At 42.9% G+C, this 15,552-nt stretch overlaps 1 protein-coding gene across 1 annotated transcript in view; it reads right to left on the bottom strand.

The window, feature by feature from the left end:
• Positions 1 to 15,167, bottom strand: part of LOC132780218 (IgGFc-binding protein-like) — a 33,830-nt gene extending 18,663 nt beyond the window's left edge. The window contains exons 1-4 of the mRNA XM_067460671.1: positions 14,987 to 15,167; positions 9,039 to 9,092; positions 1,872 to 3,110; positions 439 to 1,061 (exon numbers count right to left, since the gene is read on the bottom strand). Of these exons, the coding sequence (XP_067316772.1) occupies positions 439 to 1,061; positions 1,872 to 3,110; positions 9,039 to 9,090 (1,914 nt within the window). The 5' untranslated portion in view covers positions 9,091 to 9,092; positions 14,987 to 15,167. The remainder of the gene's footprint in view (positions 1 to 438; positions 1,062 to 1,871; positions 3,111 to 9,038; positions 9,093 to 14,986) is intronic.
• Between the last annotated feature and the right edge of the window lie 385 nt (positions 15,168 to 15,552).

The following is a 15,552-nucleotide window of genomic DNA, read 5'->3' as shown; positions in this document are numbered from 1 at the left end:
TCCCCACATGGGGAGCTCGAGCTGACAGAGGAAGCTCATCCGCACTCTCCCCAGATTTGAAAATCCGACCTGTCAAGTCTTCAGTCTTGCCAGCACAAGGGTTTAACCCATTGTGCTACCAGGGGCCCCATATTCAGTGGCGAGGAAAGATCACTGACCATTGTATTTCTTTGGAGGGTAGAGAACTGTGTTCTCAGATACCAGCATTGCAACCTGTGTAAGTTAATCTGCTACTCTTAGGCAAGGTGGAAGATGGGCAAAGTTGGGATATTAATCTGCAACCATTGTGATCAGCTTTGTAGGTAGCATGACAGATGCGGGGAGGGAACTCATTATGCTTCTGGTAGAAAAATATACTGGGACAAACTGTTTCCATTACTCCTCACCCCCATAAGACAAAACAGTCCCATGCAGTGAATCTGACTCAAGCATCTCTACCTGAACCTTTTGTGGATCCTCTTGGCTCAGGCTGATTGTCATGTTGTAGACTTCCAACGTCACCACTTTGGTGAAGGACACGGCCTTGCTTCCTCGGTTGTTATTCTCCACTGTGACCAAAAATGGGGTGTGCCTGGGATTGTTAGTACAAAGTCCTGCCATCTGATAAACACAGGTCCCCATGAAATCAAATTTCTTTCCATCAAAGGTTGTGTAATGAGGGTCCCCAGATGCGGTACAAGAGGTGTAGGTAACTTCATGACAGCCCAGAACCCCATTGACCATGACACACTTTTCATTCCTCTTGCATGAAGACCTTATGCATGCAGCCCGACCTAATCGGGGCTCACATCTGCAGCGGGTACGACAGTCATCTCCCCAAAACTCTTCCAGTGGACCATATTTCACGCCTTGGTAAGTGCAGCTACAGCTCATCACTGGGACACATGCTTCATCACTGCGGACATAGCCCTCATCACACTGGCAGCTTTCTTCACAGGGCAGATTGCACTTGGAAGGATCAGTTCGGTTAGAACAAGTAGCCGGGCAGGCATTTCCACAGGCCTCATAGTGGCTGTTCTCAGGGCAGGATAATGGGACTGGAACTGGTGAGGCGGATGGAGCTGAAAGATACATTAATCATAATTAAAAAGTCAGAAGTACTCTCATTAGTCAGCTTTCCCAATTGAGATGCATCAAATCTTAATTTAGAATACACTGCTCAAGAATTTGTCAATGCAGATTAAGGCCCAGCCTTAGGCAGCAAAGTATGTGGGACAGGGGAGCAGACAGAGCTTTATGTCATAGGTCAGTGGTTCTCAACCTCAGATGTTTTGGCCTTCAGCTCCCAGAAATCCTAACAGCTGGTAAACTGGCTGGGATTTCTGGGAGTTGTAGGTCAAAACACCTGGGGAACCACAGGTTGAGAACCACTGCCCTAGGTGATCTCTTCTATGCCACCAGTGTGCTGTCCTTGAGTGCATTGGGGGACAGGCAATGTCCTATCACCAAAATAGATGCAAGATCCAACACTCACTCTACTTAACTCAATGTGAATCAAAATCATGTTGGTGTTATTCACATGCGAAGGCCATTTACATATTTTGACTGTTGTGCAATAGACCTATTAAGTTCATGGTTGCATCATGTAATCCCCAGGTTTAACCACTTCAGATCTCACTTTGTGTTAGTAACTGCTATTGCAATGAATGAAATGTAAATAAAGATAAGAGCCGCTACTGAAGTAGAAACAACTATGTCTGAAGTCAGTTAATTGGTTGATAAGAAGCAAGTTGACCAGCAAATTGCACTGATACTGCAATTCCTTAAAATAAATAATATTTTGATCTGCAAATTCTACCAGGCCAAAAAGTCAAGATAATTAAATGTGTAAGGTTACTGTCTAGATGTATGCACAGTGTGAGAATATTTACCAACTGAGCCAAAAGGTGGTGGCGCAAATCCAAATCCTTCATAGTTTCTGGTACCAAAGAGGAAGACAGCAAAGGGAGCTTCAGGATGCTTTAGCAAGGCAGATCTGCTGGTGGTGGGCCATCTGCTTTCTCCCCATGAATACTGTATGCCAGGAATCTCTCTCCATTGAATGTCCGAAATAGCTGGGTTATCCCTAGTAATGCGACTGGTTTCAGAGCTTTTAGCTATGATGGCGATATAGTTCTCAAACTTGGACATTCCATCAACATAGTAGGACAGGCCATAGCTTTTTATGGGTGGGATGTTGATGAGGAATGGATCGTAGCCTCTATTTCCTGACTTGATGCCAGTGAAGAAGAAAAAGACCTGGATTCCAGCATTAGCAGACACATAAAAGGCTTGTGGGTATTGGATTTCAAACTGGCTTACCTCCCCAGCCACCATGTCTTGAAAGCTTTTCAGATTTCCTGATTGATAATGTATACGGGTGGCTTGGGACGCAACCACGTATACAAGATCAACACTGCCTTGGAAAAACACAGGAGGAACAATGAAAGTGGTGCCCCAGCTAGGGACTGGCAGGAGCTGTTCAGAGACATGGTCACAATAATAGTTTTGCTGCACACAAACATGCCCACTCAGGACTGCCACAGGTGCCGATGACTCAATCCTGACACCAGACAGATCATCGGAGCTTTGCAGCTGGATAGCCTGGAAAGCGCCAAGGTTAACTGTGAGCTTGCTGCCTGCACTGTAGGTCTTTCCATCAAAGACCACGTTCCCTTTCAGATGAATATCAACTCTTGTTGGAATCTGCCAAGCTATGACAGCAAATTCTTTTAAGTAGCCTGTTGATCGGGTTCCAGTTGGAGTAATGATATAATAATCTGTGCCAAGTTGGTGGACTGGGTATACAGTTGTAGTGGCAACCGAAAACAACTTTCTGTCCATTGAGACAACAGAAATGTCCTTCTCAGCCTGGATCAGAACAGAATTATCAAATGTGCCACTGCCTATCATCTCTTCCGTCACTGGGATTTCTATGGGCACAGTCTGGCCTTCTTCAATCAAGTAACTTTTCCGTGTAGCACTTTTGGTCAATGTAATAGTTACTATGGTGGAACTGCTGTAACCCGTGAGGAACAGCTGCAATTTTGTTTCAGAGGGCCATCTTGTCTCAAAATTTTCCATGAAAGCTGTGATGAATTGTTTTCCCTGGAATACTGCTCTGCCAGAATCTGAAGGAAAGAAAAGGGATGTGAAAAAACCAACATATGGGAATCTTTTTTTTTTTGTCAGATATCTATATGGATTTAAAAGTAGAAGAACTGTTTCCCCCTTATATTCCCCTGGGAGTGCTGCAAGTTAATCTGCTTAGCTGAACTTGCTGACCAAAATGTTGGTGGTTCGAATGCGGGGAACAGGGTGAGCTCCCGCTGTTAGACCCAGCTTCTGCCAACCTAGCACTTTGAAAACATGCAAATGTAAATAGATCAAAAGGTACCATTCTGGTGGGAACAGTGCTTCATGCAGTCATGCCAGCTACATGACCTTGGAGGCGTCTACGGACAACGCCAGCTCTTCAGCTTAGAAATGGAGATGAGCACCACCCGCCAGAGTTGGACATTACTAGACTTAATGTCAGGGGAAACCTTTACCATTATCATACTTTATATATAGCATCATCAATACCCCCCTCCCCCCCCCCCCCCGTTTTGCTTCTTGTCTTTCTCCCCTCTCCCAATTTACAATTTCTCTCTATTCCAGTTTTCTTTTTTCAATATTGTATACAAAAGGGAAACCAATAAGCATGAAAGTGTTGACTGTGAAGTTTCAGGGTTGGCCTTGGAGTTTGGGAGACCAGTGTCTGAATCCTTGCTTGATCATGGAAACCCACTAGTGACCTTGGTGAAGTCACACTTTCAGCCTCAGAGGAAGTCAGTGGAAAATCTCTTCCAACAAAATCTTTTAAAAAAATATCCTGTATGCAGTCATCATATGTCACAGTCAATGTGAAGGCACATAACAGGCGATTCTACATGTCCAATGTTCACCATTAGCCACATACTGGATGTTGTGCCAATCAATTTTAGCAAAAACCAACAAAAAAATCTGGGTTTATGGCTGCTTTGGAGGGACTGAGTAAGGGTTAAAGTTACTCCACAGCTCATATGGTTTTGATATTAATTTCTGAAAATGTAAACATCACAATCATCTTCATTTTAAAAAGGAGAGGGGATATTGGCTTTGGGGGTCAGAGAAAGGGTGGGGGCGGTGTGCAACCTGTGAGCTACCTTTTCCCTACATGTGCCTTAAAGGTCCAGACTAGGACACTCTTCTACATCCTCCAATATGTATCCTCCAACACAGTGGTTCTCAACTTCTGGGTCCCCAGATGTTTTGGCCTTCAGCTCCCAGAAATCCTAACAACTGGTAAACTGGGGTTTCTGGGAGTTGTAGGTCAAAACACCTGGGGACCCACAGGTCAAGAACCACTGCTGCAACATGTGGCCAGCCTTATGTAGCTTCACTGGAGACTTCATCAGGAAAATATGTTAAAACCACAGAAATGAAGAAAAGTATTTTGGATACTATTTCTGTTGTTAGTTGAGATCATCTAGAGCAGGGGTGTCAAATTCATTTTCATCAAGACCACATAAGCTTTATGGTTTCCTTCAACAGGCCATTGAATTCATAGACAGAGAATCCATGGATACAGAGGACCAATTTTTTTTAACTTAATGGTCAGTGCTTTTTAGTTTTCACCCAGTTTGAGTCCACAGATGGTACTGAGTGACCACTCCCATCACTTTTGATTCTCCACCATGTGGTCTGGAAATAATGGAAATTGCAACCCAACACCCAACTTGTAGCTCTGAGGTAGAGGAATGATTAAGGCACATTTTAATGTCAGACATCATATGCATAAGCCTTGTATCTAATTTCAAAGCCCACTATCTTGACTAAACAGAACAAACTGAAGCCTTGCAAATTTTACTGTATCACAATTCCTATCAGCTCTAATCACGATGTCTAATGATAAGGAATATAGGAATTGTGGTCCAGCATTTGGAGGACCACCTAAAATGACATGGCAGACCCGATTTGGCCCATGAGCCTTTAGTTTGACATATGTGGTCTAAAACAGGCATGGGCAAACTTGGGCCCTCCAGATGTTTTGGACTTCAACTCCCACAATTTCTAACTGTGGAGCCTCCGGTGGCGCAGTGGATTAAACCCCTGTGCCGGCAGGACTGAAGACCGACAGGTCGCAGGTTCAAATCCGGGAAGAGGCAGATGAGCTCCCTCTATCAGCTCTAGCTCCTCATGCGGGGACATGAGAGAAGCCTCCACCTCCCACAAGGATGATAAAACATCAAATCACCCGGGCTTCCTCTGGGCAACGTCCTTGCAGACGGCCAATTCTCTCACACCAGAAGTGACTTGCAGTTTCTCAAGTCACTCCTGACACGAAAAAAAAAATTCCTAACCACCTCAGGCCCTTTCCTTTTCTCCCTCAGCTGCTTAAGTGTGATCATTTACTAAATGAAATAATCTTCAATGCAATCATTTCCTAAACCAGATTACCTTTATCAAATAATATATATATATGTTAAGCCACGGAGGCTTACATACTCTAAAAGCACGCCCAGTGTTTATTTTTAAAAATTTAATTTATTACATCTGGTCCAGCCATAAGGTTTTAAACTCTCTGTGTTATTGTTTATATGTAAGTTATATTAATTGTACTGTTTTATTTGCTTGCTATTTTGTTTTTACTGATGTGTTGTTGGGCTTGGTCTCATGTAAGCCGCCCCGAGTCCCCTTGGGGAGACGGTGGTATAAAGTTTATTATTATTATTATTATTATTATTATTATTAAAGCACCAGATACTATAGTTTCCTGGAAACTAAGTAGAATTGGTACTTGAACTGGAAACTACCCAAGAATATGAGGCCTCCTTAAACATTTTGCACCAACAACCACTTTCCATCTGAAAGGTTTTTACATGACCCCAGGTATACAGGTATAAAATCATATATAAAATAGGTATAAAACCATATATTTACTGATAATAAATCAACATTTGGAAGACCTGCTAAACAGGATGACTTTCCTTTTTGGTGGAGTACAGCTGAAGCATCTTCTGCAGAGTCCCCAGTCAACACTGCATGTTGTTGCTAACAGATTTGTGTAAATGAATGACATTAAGGAACTTCTAAGCTAAGAGGATCTCATTTGGGGTCAGGACTCACAGTTTAAGAAGCAGGACATTTAAGAAGTAGTAAACATAGGATTATATATTAAGAGGAAGGGTCGCCATAAGTCATATCATGACTTCAAAGCACATACACAAAAAGATACAGAAGAAATGAAACTCACTAAACTATCTTCTGATAGGTTCTTGTGGGTTTTTTCGGGCTATAGAGCCATGTTCTAGAGGCATTTCTCCTGACGTTTCGCCTGCATCTATGGCAAGCATCCTCAGAGGTAGATGCAGGCGAAATAGATGCAGGCGAAACGTCAGGAGAAATGCCTCTAGAACATGGCTCTATAGCCCGAAAAAACCCACAAGAACCTAGTGATTCCAGCCATGAAAGCCTTCAACAATATATCTTCTGATATTTTGAAGGACTGAATAACATTGTTATCATGTATTCCTATTCTGACACGCGCTGGGCCTATAATAATTGACCTTTGAAATAGGACGTGCACCTTGTGCCGAGCGGGAAGCCAGGGTGCCTCGAAAGAGGCCCTTAAGGATTTTCCTGTAGAGATGGTCTTTAGAGTCTTTAATGATGTAACAAAGTCCTTTATTATTGAACAAATTAAACAGATATTTCTCAAATCTTCAATGAGTCAAACAAATGCTTCAAGGCTTTGAATCAACTGGTGGCTTCCTTAATCTTGTCCACAAGGGACAGGCAACTGTCTTCATTATCTGTTCCTTAACTTTAGAGGAAAACCCTTTTTTAACCTCTCCCAGGCTGACTGTAATCTAATCCCTACTGATGTGGGTTCTACTACTGGATTCAAACCGCGTCTTGAGCACTGAGTAGACCTACCAGTAAAGGCTTGCAGATTCTCCAGCTGGAGTTCTCTGGGTCTGTAAAGCCGTTTTCCCTCTGGAATTTCTTAGAGACTTTAGGACTGTTTCCCTCAGATGCTGTAAGGCTGAGAGGCTGTGAGCTCTCTGCCAGAGCTTTGGGACTGTTTTCCCCTGGAATGTCCCTGGAATTCCCTGGACTTCAGTTTCCCTGGATGGTCTTAAGAAATGAAGCTTTTGTGCAGGTGAAGCTTGTCCACGTCCTCTAACTTAGCTTTCCTCACTAAGACTATCTAAAAATGACCCCCTCTTCCCTTCCCAACTCCCTGGGAGAAGGGGCAGATCCAAACTTAAGAATGATAGACAGGAGGCTTGCCCTAGGAAGCCTGCAAACCAAAGGAAGCCACCTTTTTGCAGAATCCCTGAAACTTTGGAATGCATGCAAACACTTAATAGAAAGAAAATAAAGTTGAAGCTCCTGGTAGAGACGTACCAGCACAATTCCTATTTACAAACGAAGGGATCAATAAATGTGTCAATCCAAGGAGGAGCTGCATAGTCAGCTGTCTAAGCTGACAAAACCCATCGAGTTGCTGAGGTTTTGTGTGCTAGTCTTCCCTCACAATTCTTGCAGCAATAGAGAAACCAAATCAAATAAGAAAGAACAACAGGCTTCCTCTTTTGGGAAAAAGAAGGAAGTGAGAGCCTGGATTTGTCATTGTGGTTCTCCTGTTCCCCAAAAAATGTGAGCGGTCAGCATAATACAAAATATGCACCCAACTGTTGCAAGATGTGGTAGCCACCAGTGGGTGTTGCAGTGTGCATGTGTGTCGCAGATGCTCCTACACTCAGGATCTACACTGCCATATGATCCAGTTCAAAGCAGATAATCTGGATTTTATATAGCAGCATATATTTTATATGGAATTTATATGTAGAGGGGGCCTCAGGCTCGATCTACACTGCCTCATAATCCAGATTAAGATTATCATATCAATTAATCTATATTATCTGCTTTGAAATGGATTATATGAAACTGGATCTACACTGCTACATAAAATCCAGATTATCTGCTTTGAACTGGATAATATATAATCCAGATCAAAGCAGATAATGTGGATTATCCAATTTGATAATCTGGATTATATGGCAGTGTAGATTGAGCCTGATGCTCCTTCTACACTGCCATATAATCCAGATTATCAAATTGGATAATCCACATTGTTTGCTTTGAACTGGATTATATGAGTCTACACTGCCATATAATCCAATTCAAAACAGATAATCTGGATTTTATGTGGAAGCGTAGAAGGCAGGCATGTAGCCGGGGGGGGGGGGGATTTGAGGGGCTTCAGCCCCCCCCCCCCCCCTGAAATTCTTATGGTGGTTCGCGAAAAGGCCTTACTGGTGCATTATTTAAACTGTTATGTTTATTCATATCATGATCTGATCACCATACTCAATATACCACATATGCATGGGGGTATTGGGGTAACGATACGTAACGATACAAAAGGTTAGACCCTAGGGTAGACCCTCTTTCACTCAGGCTCAGCCCCCCCCCTCCCCGAATTGAAATCCTGGCTACGGGCCTGGTAGAAGGGGTCACAGTGTACACTACTATGCAATCCAGTTCAAAGCAGATAATCTGGATTTTATAAGGCTGTATAGAAGAGGTCACAGTGTACACTACTATGCAATCCAGTTCAAAGCAGATAATCTGGATTTTATAAGGCTATATAGAAGGGGTCACAGTGTATACTACTATGCAATCCAGTTCAAAGCAGATAATCCGGATTTTATAAGGCTGTATAGAAGGGGTCACAGTGGACACTACTATGCAATCCAGTTCAAAGCAGATAATCTGGATTTTATATGGCTGTATAGAAGGGACCACAGTGTACACTACTGTGCAATCCAGTTCAAAGCAGATAATCTGGATTTTATATGGCAGTGTAGATGGGGCCAGAGACACTTGGTCCTTTGGCCCAATATGAGGGGGGACCTCAGAATTAAGTGGCAGAATCATATTTCAGTTCCTTTTCTAATGTGTATACTAGACAGTCATCCTAAAGAGTAAAGGGGGAGTTGAGACATCTTCCATCTCAGTTTACTCACTCATTAGTAGCATTAAGCCAGCCAAAATGTGTAGCATCCTCATTCTTGCCATGGCTGCAAAACAAATTATTATATTTAGCCAGCAAAATTACAATGCACCAGTATTAACTGTTGTAACAATTTCTACCAAGCTTTCTTTCTCTTATTATACCTGGTGTTTGACTAATATGGATATTTTTGGAAGGAGACTCTGCCCCCTTCCACACTGCCCTATATCCCAGGATCTTATCCCAGATTATCTGCTTATCTCAGATTATTTGGCAGTGGAGACTCATATAATCCAGTTCAAAGCAGACAACCTGAGATTAGATTCTGGGATATAGGGCAGTATAGAAGGGGCCTCTGTCGCTATGTCAGTTGCATAATATCAACAAGAAAAGGCTTCCCCAGCATGAAGACCCATCATTGGCAAGTCTGATCTTCTTAAAAGTCAGTTTCCTTCATCTGAAATAAAGAAAGGAGGCAAAGATCAAATATTGTTGGAGCTCAAGCAAGATTTCATTACCTTACCCACCACATGAACAACACTGAGGATCGGGCTTTTAGCCTGCCACTTTTGGACTCTCACTTGCTGAGGTGTTCCTGTGAGTATCTCTGTAGATCTTAGAAAACTACTTCTTGATTTAGGGCATTGCCGTGCTGGCTGACATTTGAACAGGGGATGGGTCGGAGATGTTTGTGCCTTGGTCCTTTCATTATTGGCTGCTACTTCCCAGTGGATGTCAGGTGGTGCAATAATTTCCTCAGTGGTGTAGAGTGTAGACATCCTGCAATAATGTGGCATGTCTCATTATGAGACACAACCACTGTGTCCACCACTGTGTACTTAGCAGCAGAGTAGCAAAGCACAACGGCAGATGTCTTCACTGTATCTGGTTGTGATCCCAAGGTTGTGCCAGCCAGCTTTCATACTATATTGTTTCTAGCACCCACTTTTTGCTTGATATTCAAGCAGTGCTTCTTATAGGTCAGAGAACGATCTAGGGTAACTCCCAGGTATTTTGGTGTGCTGCAATGCTCCAGTGGGATTCCTTCCTAGTTAATCCTCAGAACTTGAGATGCTTGTCTGGTCTTAAGATGAAAAGCACACATCTGTGTTTTAGATGGATTAGGAATCAGCTGGTTTTCCCTGTAATAGGCAGTAAGAGCATCTAGAGCAGGGGTCCTCAAACTTTTTAAACAGAGGGCAAGGTCACAGTCCCTCAAACTGTTGGAGGGCCGGATTATAATTGGAAAAAACAACCATGAATTCCAATCCACACTGCACATATCTTATTTGTAGTGCAAAATACACTTAAAAGCAATACAATAATTAAAATGAAAAACAATTTTAACAAATATAAACTTATTAGTATTTCAATAGGAAGTGTGGGCCTGCTTTTGGCTGATGAGATACGATTGTTGTTGTTGTTGTTGTTGTGTGCTTTCAAGTCATTTCAGACTTAGGTTGACCCTGAGCGAGGGCCGGGTTAATGACCTTGGAGGGCCGTATCTGGCCCCAGGGCCTTAGTTTAAGGACCTCTGACCTAGAGATTTGGAGAACTTCCGTTCAACCATTTCCAAGCTTCCTGCTTGGGTGGTGATGGCACAATCATCAGCATAGATGAAACTCTGTCCAGAACCTCAAGCCATAGCTGATACCGAATGAAAGACTCCCTCCTGTGCACACAGAAGACCGGGTGACTTGGAAGGCACTGAACAGACTGAGCTCTGGCACCACTAGATGCAGAGCCAACCTTAAGAAATGGGGCCACAAAGTGGAGTCCATGACATGCGAGTGTGGAGAGAGCAAACCACAGACCACCTATTACAATGCAGCCTGAGCCCTGCCACATGCACAATGGAGGACCTTCTCACAGCAACATTAGAGGCACTCCAACTGGTCAAAGGACATTTAGCATAATGCCAAGTTTTTGAACTCTTTGTGTTTTTTTAATAAAATTACAGCTGTACCCTTGGTTCACTTCTGATACGATAAATAAATAACAACACTGAATCATAGAATCATAGAATCAAAGAGTTGGAAGAGACCTCATGGGCCATCCAGTCCAACCCCCTGCCAAGAAGCAGGAATATTGCATTCAAATCACCCCTGACAGATGGCCATCCAGCCTCTGCTTAAAAGCTTCCAAAGAAGGAGCCTCCACCACACTCCGGGGCAGAGAGTTCCACTGCTGAACGGCTCTCACAGTCAGGAAGTTCTTCCTCATGTTCAGATGGAATCTCCTCTCTTGTAGTTTGAAGCCATTGTTCCGCGTCCTAGTCTCCAAGGAAGCAGAAAACAAGCTTGCTCCCTCCTCCCTGTGGCTTCCTCTCACATATTTGTACATGGCTATCATATCTCCTCTCAGCCTTCTCTTCTTCAGGCTAAACATGCCCAGTTCCCTAAGCCGCTCCTCATAGGGCTTGTTCTCCAGACCCTTGATCATTTTAGTCGCCCTCCTCTGGACACATTCCAGCTTGTCAAGATCTCTCTTGAATTGTGGTGCCCAGAATTGGACACAATATTCCAGATGTGGTCTAACCAAAGCAGAATAGAGGGGTAGCATTACTTCCCTAGATCTAGACACTGTGCTCCTATTGATGCAGGCCAAAATCCCATTGGCTTTTTTTGCCGCCACATCACATTGTTGGCTCATGTTTAACTTATTGTCCACGAGGACTCCTAGATCTTTTTCACACGTACTGCTCTCGAGCCAGGCGTCCCCCATTCTGTATCTTTGCATTTCATTTTTTCTGCCAAAGTGGAGTATCTTGCATTTGTCACTGTTGAACTTCATTTTGTTAGTTTTGGCCCATCTCTCTAATCTGTCAAGATCGTTTTGAATTCTGCTCCTGTCCTCTGGACTATTGGCTATCCCTCCCAGTTTGGTGTCGTCTGCAAACTTGATGATCATGCCTTCTAGCTCTTCATCTAAGTCATTAATAAAGATGTTGAACAGGACCGGGCCCAGGACAGAACCCTGAGGCACTCCACTTGTCACAAATTTCAGACTAGCCCAAAGCATCATGGTCCAAGTATCACATTGAAATGCCTATGGTAAAAAAAGAAGAAGTGGTGATCTACCTTGATCACGTAGAGGGGATTTTGTTACATTTTTGTATGGCAAGAGAGCTGGTACTTTAAATAAAAACCTGTTGGACAGGAAGAGAAATAGAAATACCTATTTACACTTGGGGGAATGCTCTCTCCCAAACTGCATTCAATTCCCAGACTATGTACTGTAATTTCATTTTCCCATCCTATACAGAAACTAACCATCACATAAAGTAACCGTTGTGTAAAAGACAGAATAGAGCCAAGGAAAAGAGGGAAGCAAACTCCAACTTTGCTGCAGGGAAGGGGAATGAAGGGACACAGCTAAGAAATAAATCATTAATAGAAAAAGGCAGAGTTGTGATTTTCGAACATCAGAACAATTGCAACATGGAATGCAGCATGCAGAGGTATGCTATATTTAGTAAAGCCTGGTTTGGCAGAAAGAAATATCTGTAACAAATAATAATATAAAGGCACAAATTTGATATTTATTTCTGGATGGTTTCCAATCAGTAGGCTTTATCCTTTAATTGCAATCTCTCTATCTGTGTGTACAGATAGAGACAGAGAGCTTGCATTTGTTAAATGCCTTCTATGTCTAAAGATCGAAAATGCTTGAAGATGAAATACGTGAAATTGTACCTTTCTCTATACCAGCCTGTCTTTGACTTAAGACAGTGTTTCTCAACCTTCCTAATGCCGCGACCCCTTAATACAGTTCCTCACGTTGTGGTGACCACCAACAATAACATTATTTTTTTTCATAACTGTAATTTGGCTACTGTTATGAATCATAATGTAAATATCAGATGTGCAGGATGTATTTTCATTCATTGAGCCAAATTTGGTACAAATTCCCGATATGCCTAAATTTGAATACTGGTGGGTTGGGATTGATTTTGTCACCTGGGAGTTGTAGTTGCTGAGATGTATAGGTAACCTACTATCAAAGAGCATTCTGAACTCCACCAATGTTGGAATTGAACCAAACTTGGCACTCAGAACTCCCATGACCAACAGAAAATACTGAAAGGGTTTGGTGGGCATGGACTTTGAGTTTTGGAGTTGTAGTTCACCTACATCCAGAGAGCACTGTGGGCTCAAACAAAGATGGATCTGAACCAAACTTGGCACACATACTCAATATGCCAAAATGTGAACACTGGTGGAGTTTGGGGAAAATAGACCTCGACATTTGGGAGTTGTAGTTGCTGGGAATGATAGTTCACCTACAACCAAATAGCATTCTGAACCCCACCAACAATAGAATTGGGCCAAACTTTCTGAGATAATTGGTTGTCGCCCAGATGTTGCCCTGGGGACACCTGAATGTGTTGCCATCCTGTGGGAAGTTTCTTTCATATTCCTGCATGAGAAGCTGGTGCTGATAGAAGGGGGCTTACCCTGCTCTCCGGATTTGAACTGCCAATCTTTTGGTCAGCAGTCCTGCCGGCACAAGGGTTTAACACACTGTACCACCGCGGGCTCACACACCCTAGGGAACAAACTGCAAGTGACTGACATTGCCCAGGGGACACCTGAATGTGTTACCATCCTGTGGGAGACTTCTCTCATGTTCCCGGATGGGAAACTGGAGCTGACAGGCAGGAGTTCACCCCCTCTCATGGATTTGAACTGCTGACCTTCAGGTTAGCAGTTCAGCCGGCACAAGGGTTTAATCTATTGCGTACCATGACTCCTTTGCATATGCATAGTGAATGAGGAATGGGGGGAAAGGAGGTTATTATATGCCCAGTGCCTGCCAAGTTCCCACTCAATAGGTCCCAGTTTGGGGGGGTGGGGAGAGGATGAGGAATGGAGAGAAGACTCTATTAGTACTGGAATGGAAGAATGTCAATAAATTCCACATGCTGTATGTTAGATTTTTAGAGGGATGAATGGGTAAAAACACTTCTGAGTACTTCTTGCCTAGGAAAACCCTATGAAAGTCATAGAGTCATAATACGTTGATTGGTGACACATACAGGCATACATTTGCCTAGCACTTCTTGCATATGACACAGCTTCTTTGCCAGACAGATTATGCAGAAATTGTACTATGATAGACCATCACAAGTAAACTGTTTCAGAATCAAGCCATTTGAAGTGTGATGCTGTAGGAGATTTCTATAGATGCCATGGATTTCAAAACAAAAAAAAACCCCCAAAGAAACAGGTCCAAAATCAAATCAATAGAAGCAAAGGTTCATAAACTAAGGCCCCTTCTACACTGCCATATAAAATCCAAATTATCTGCTTTGAACTGGAGTATCTGGTTGCGGAAATCTGAATTATATCTCAGTGTAGAAATAGTCTGCATTGGAGGGTTTTTTTTTATTACATTAATTAGCCATTGACAAGGAAAGGTTGTTACGACTAAATGCATCCTTCCACCATCCAGATCTCCTCTTTGCTAGTTAGACTCCGTAAAAGCTGGTGATGAATATAATGACCATATGAAGCAATGCGGTCAAACTCACCTTCACACACCTCTGCTCAAATACCAGCCAACCATTCATATATGAAGCTTGTTGTGCGATCATGATCCAGCCACGGTCTTCTAATTTACAGCATTGTTATGTGAATTAAAAAGTGCAGAAGAAGGGCAAGATACAAGCATAATAAACAATCCAAATATTTAAAATCAAAAGGGTTGTTGTAAGTTTTTCAGGCTTTATGGTAATGTTCCAGAAGCATTATCTCCTGACGTTTTGTCTGCATCTATGGCAGGCATCCTCAGAGGTTGCACGGTCACAACCTCTGAGGATGCCAGCCATAAATGTAGTCAAAAAATCAGGAGATAATGCTTTTGGAACATAGCTATACAGCCCGAAAAACTTACAACAACCCAGTGATTCCGGCCATGAAGGCCTTCAACAATACATTAAAATTCAATGGCTTGTCTTACCTTCTACCAGAGAACGGATTTTGGCCTGGCAAAGAAGAACTGGGCTAGCTCACTCCATCTGCCTTCCTCCCTTGGCTGCTCATTCCTCTTTTATAGGGATGAAGAATTAAGGGCTTGTTCGACAGACCTGACCAGGAAGCTCTGAGGTTATTGCCAGATAAATAGAAGAGGCCCCAACTGGAATGGACTACCCAGAGGGGTGGGGAGCAGACTCAGCAAACTGTATTTCCTGCTGCTCTGATTGTTGGATCGATCTGCCCTCAGAGCTTTGGCCCTACCTGGCAGCTTCAGAAAGGAGAAGCTGCCTTTCTGTTGGTCACAAATTCTTGTTCAATATTTCTCTGATGTCAGACAAACTCCGCTGCAATGGTTTTCCTCAGTATGTATCAGGGACATTTGGACAAATGGGGTATTGTCCAGTAACTCAACAACTTTGCAAATCAATAGGAAAGGACATGGTATACAGTTGGCCCTCCATATTTGCAGGTTTAACTTTTGCAAATTTGATTATCCATGTACTTAATTTATATGTTCTCTCTAAGAAGCCCAGTGTCCCCCAGTGCAAC

Source organism: Anolis sagrei, chromosome X (genome assembly GCF_037176765.1).
Source record: "Anolis sagrei isolate rAnoSag1 chromosome X, rAnoSag1.mat, whole genome shotgun sequence".
Taxonomy (NCBI): Eukaryota; Metazoa; Chordata; class Lepidosauria; order Squamata; family Dactyloidae; genus Anolis; species Anolis sagrei.
Note: the sequence above shows the minus strand (reverse complement) of the source record. Positions and strands in the feature narration are given on the sequence as shown.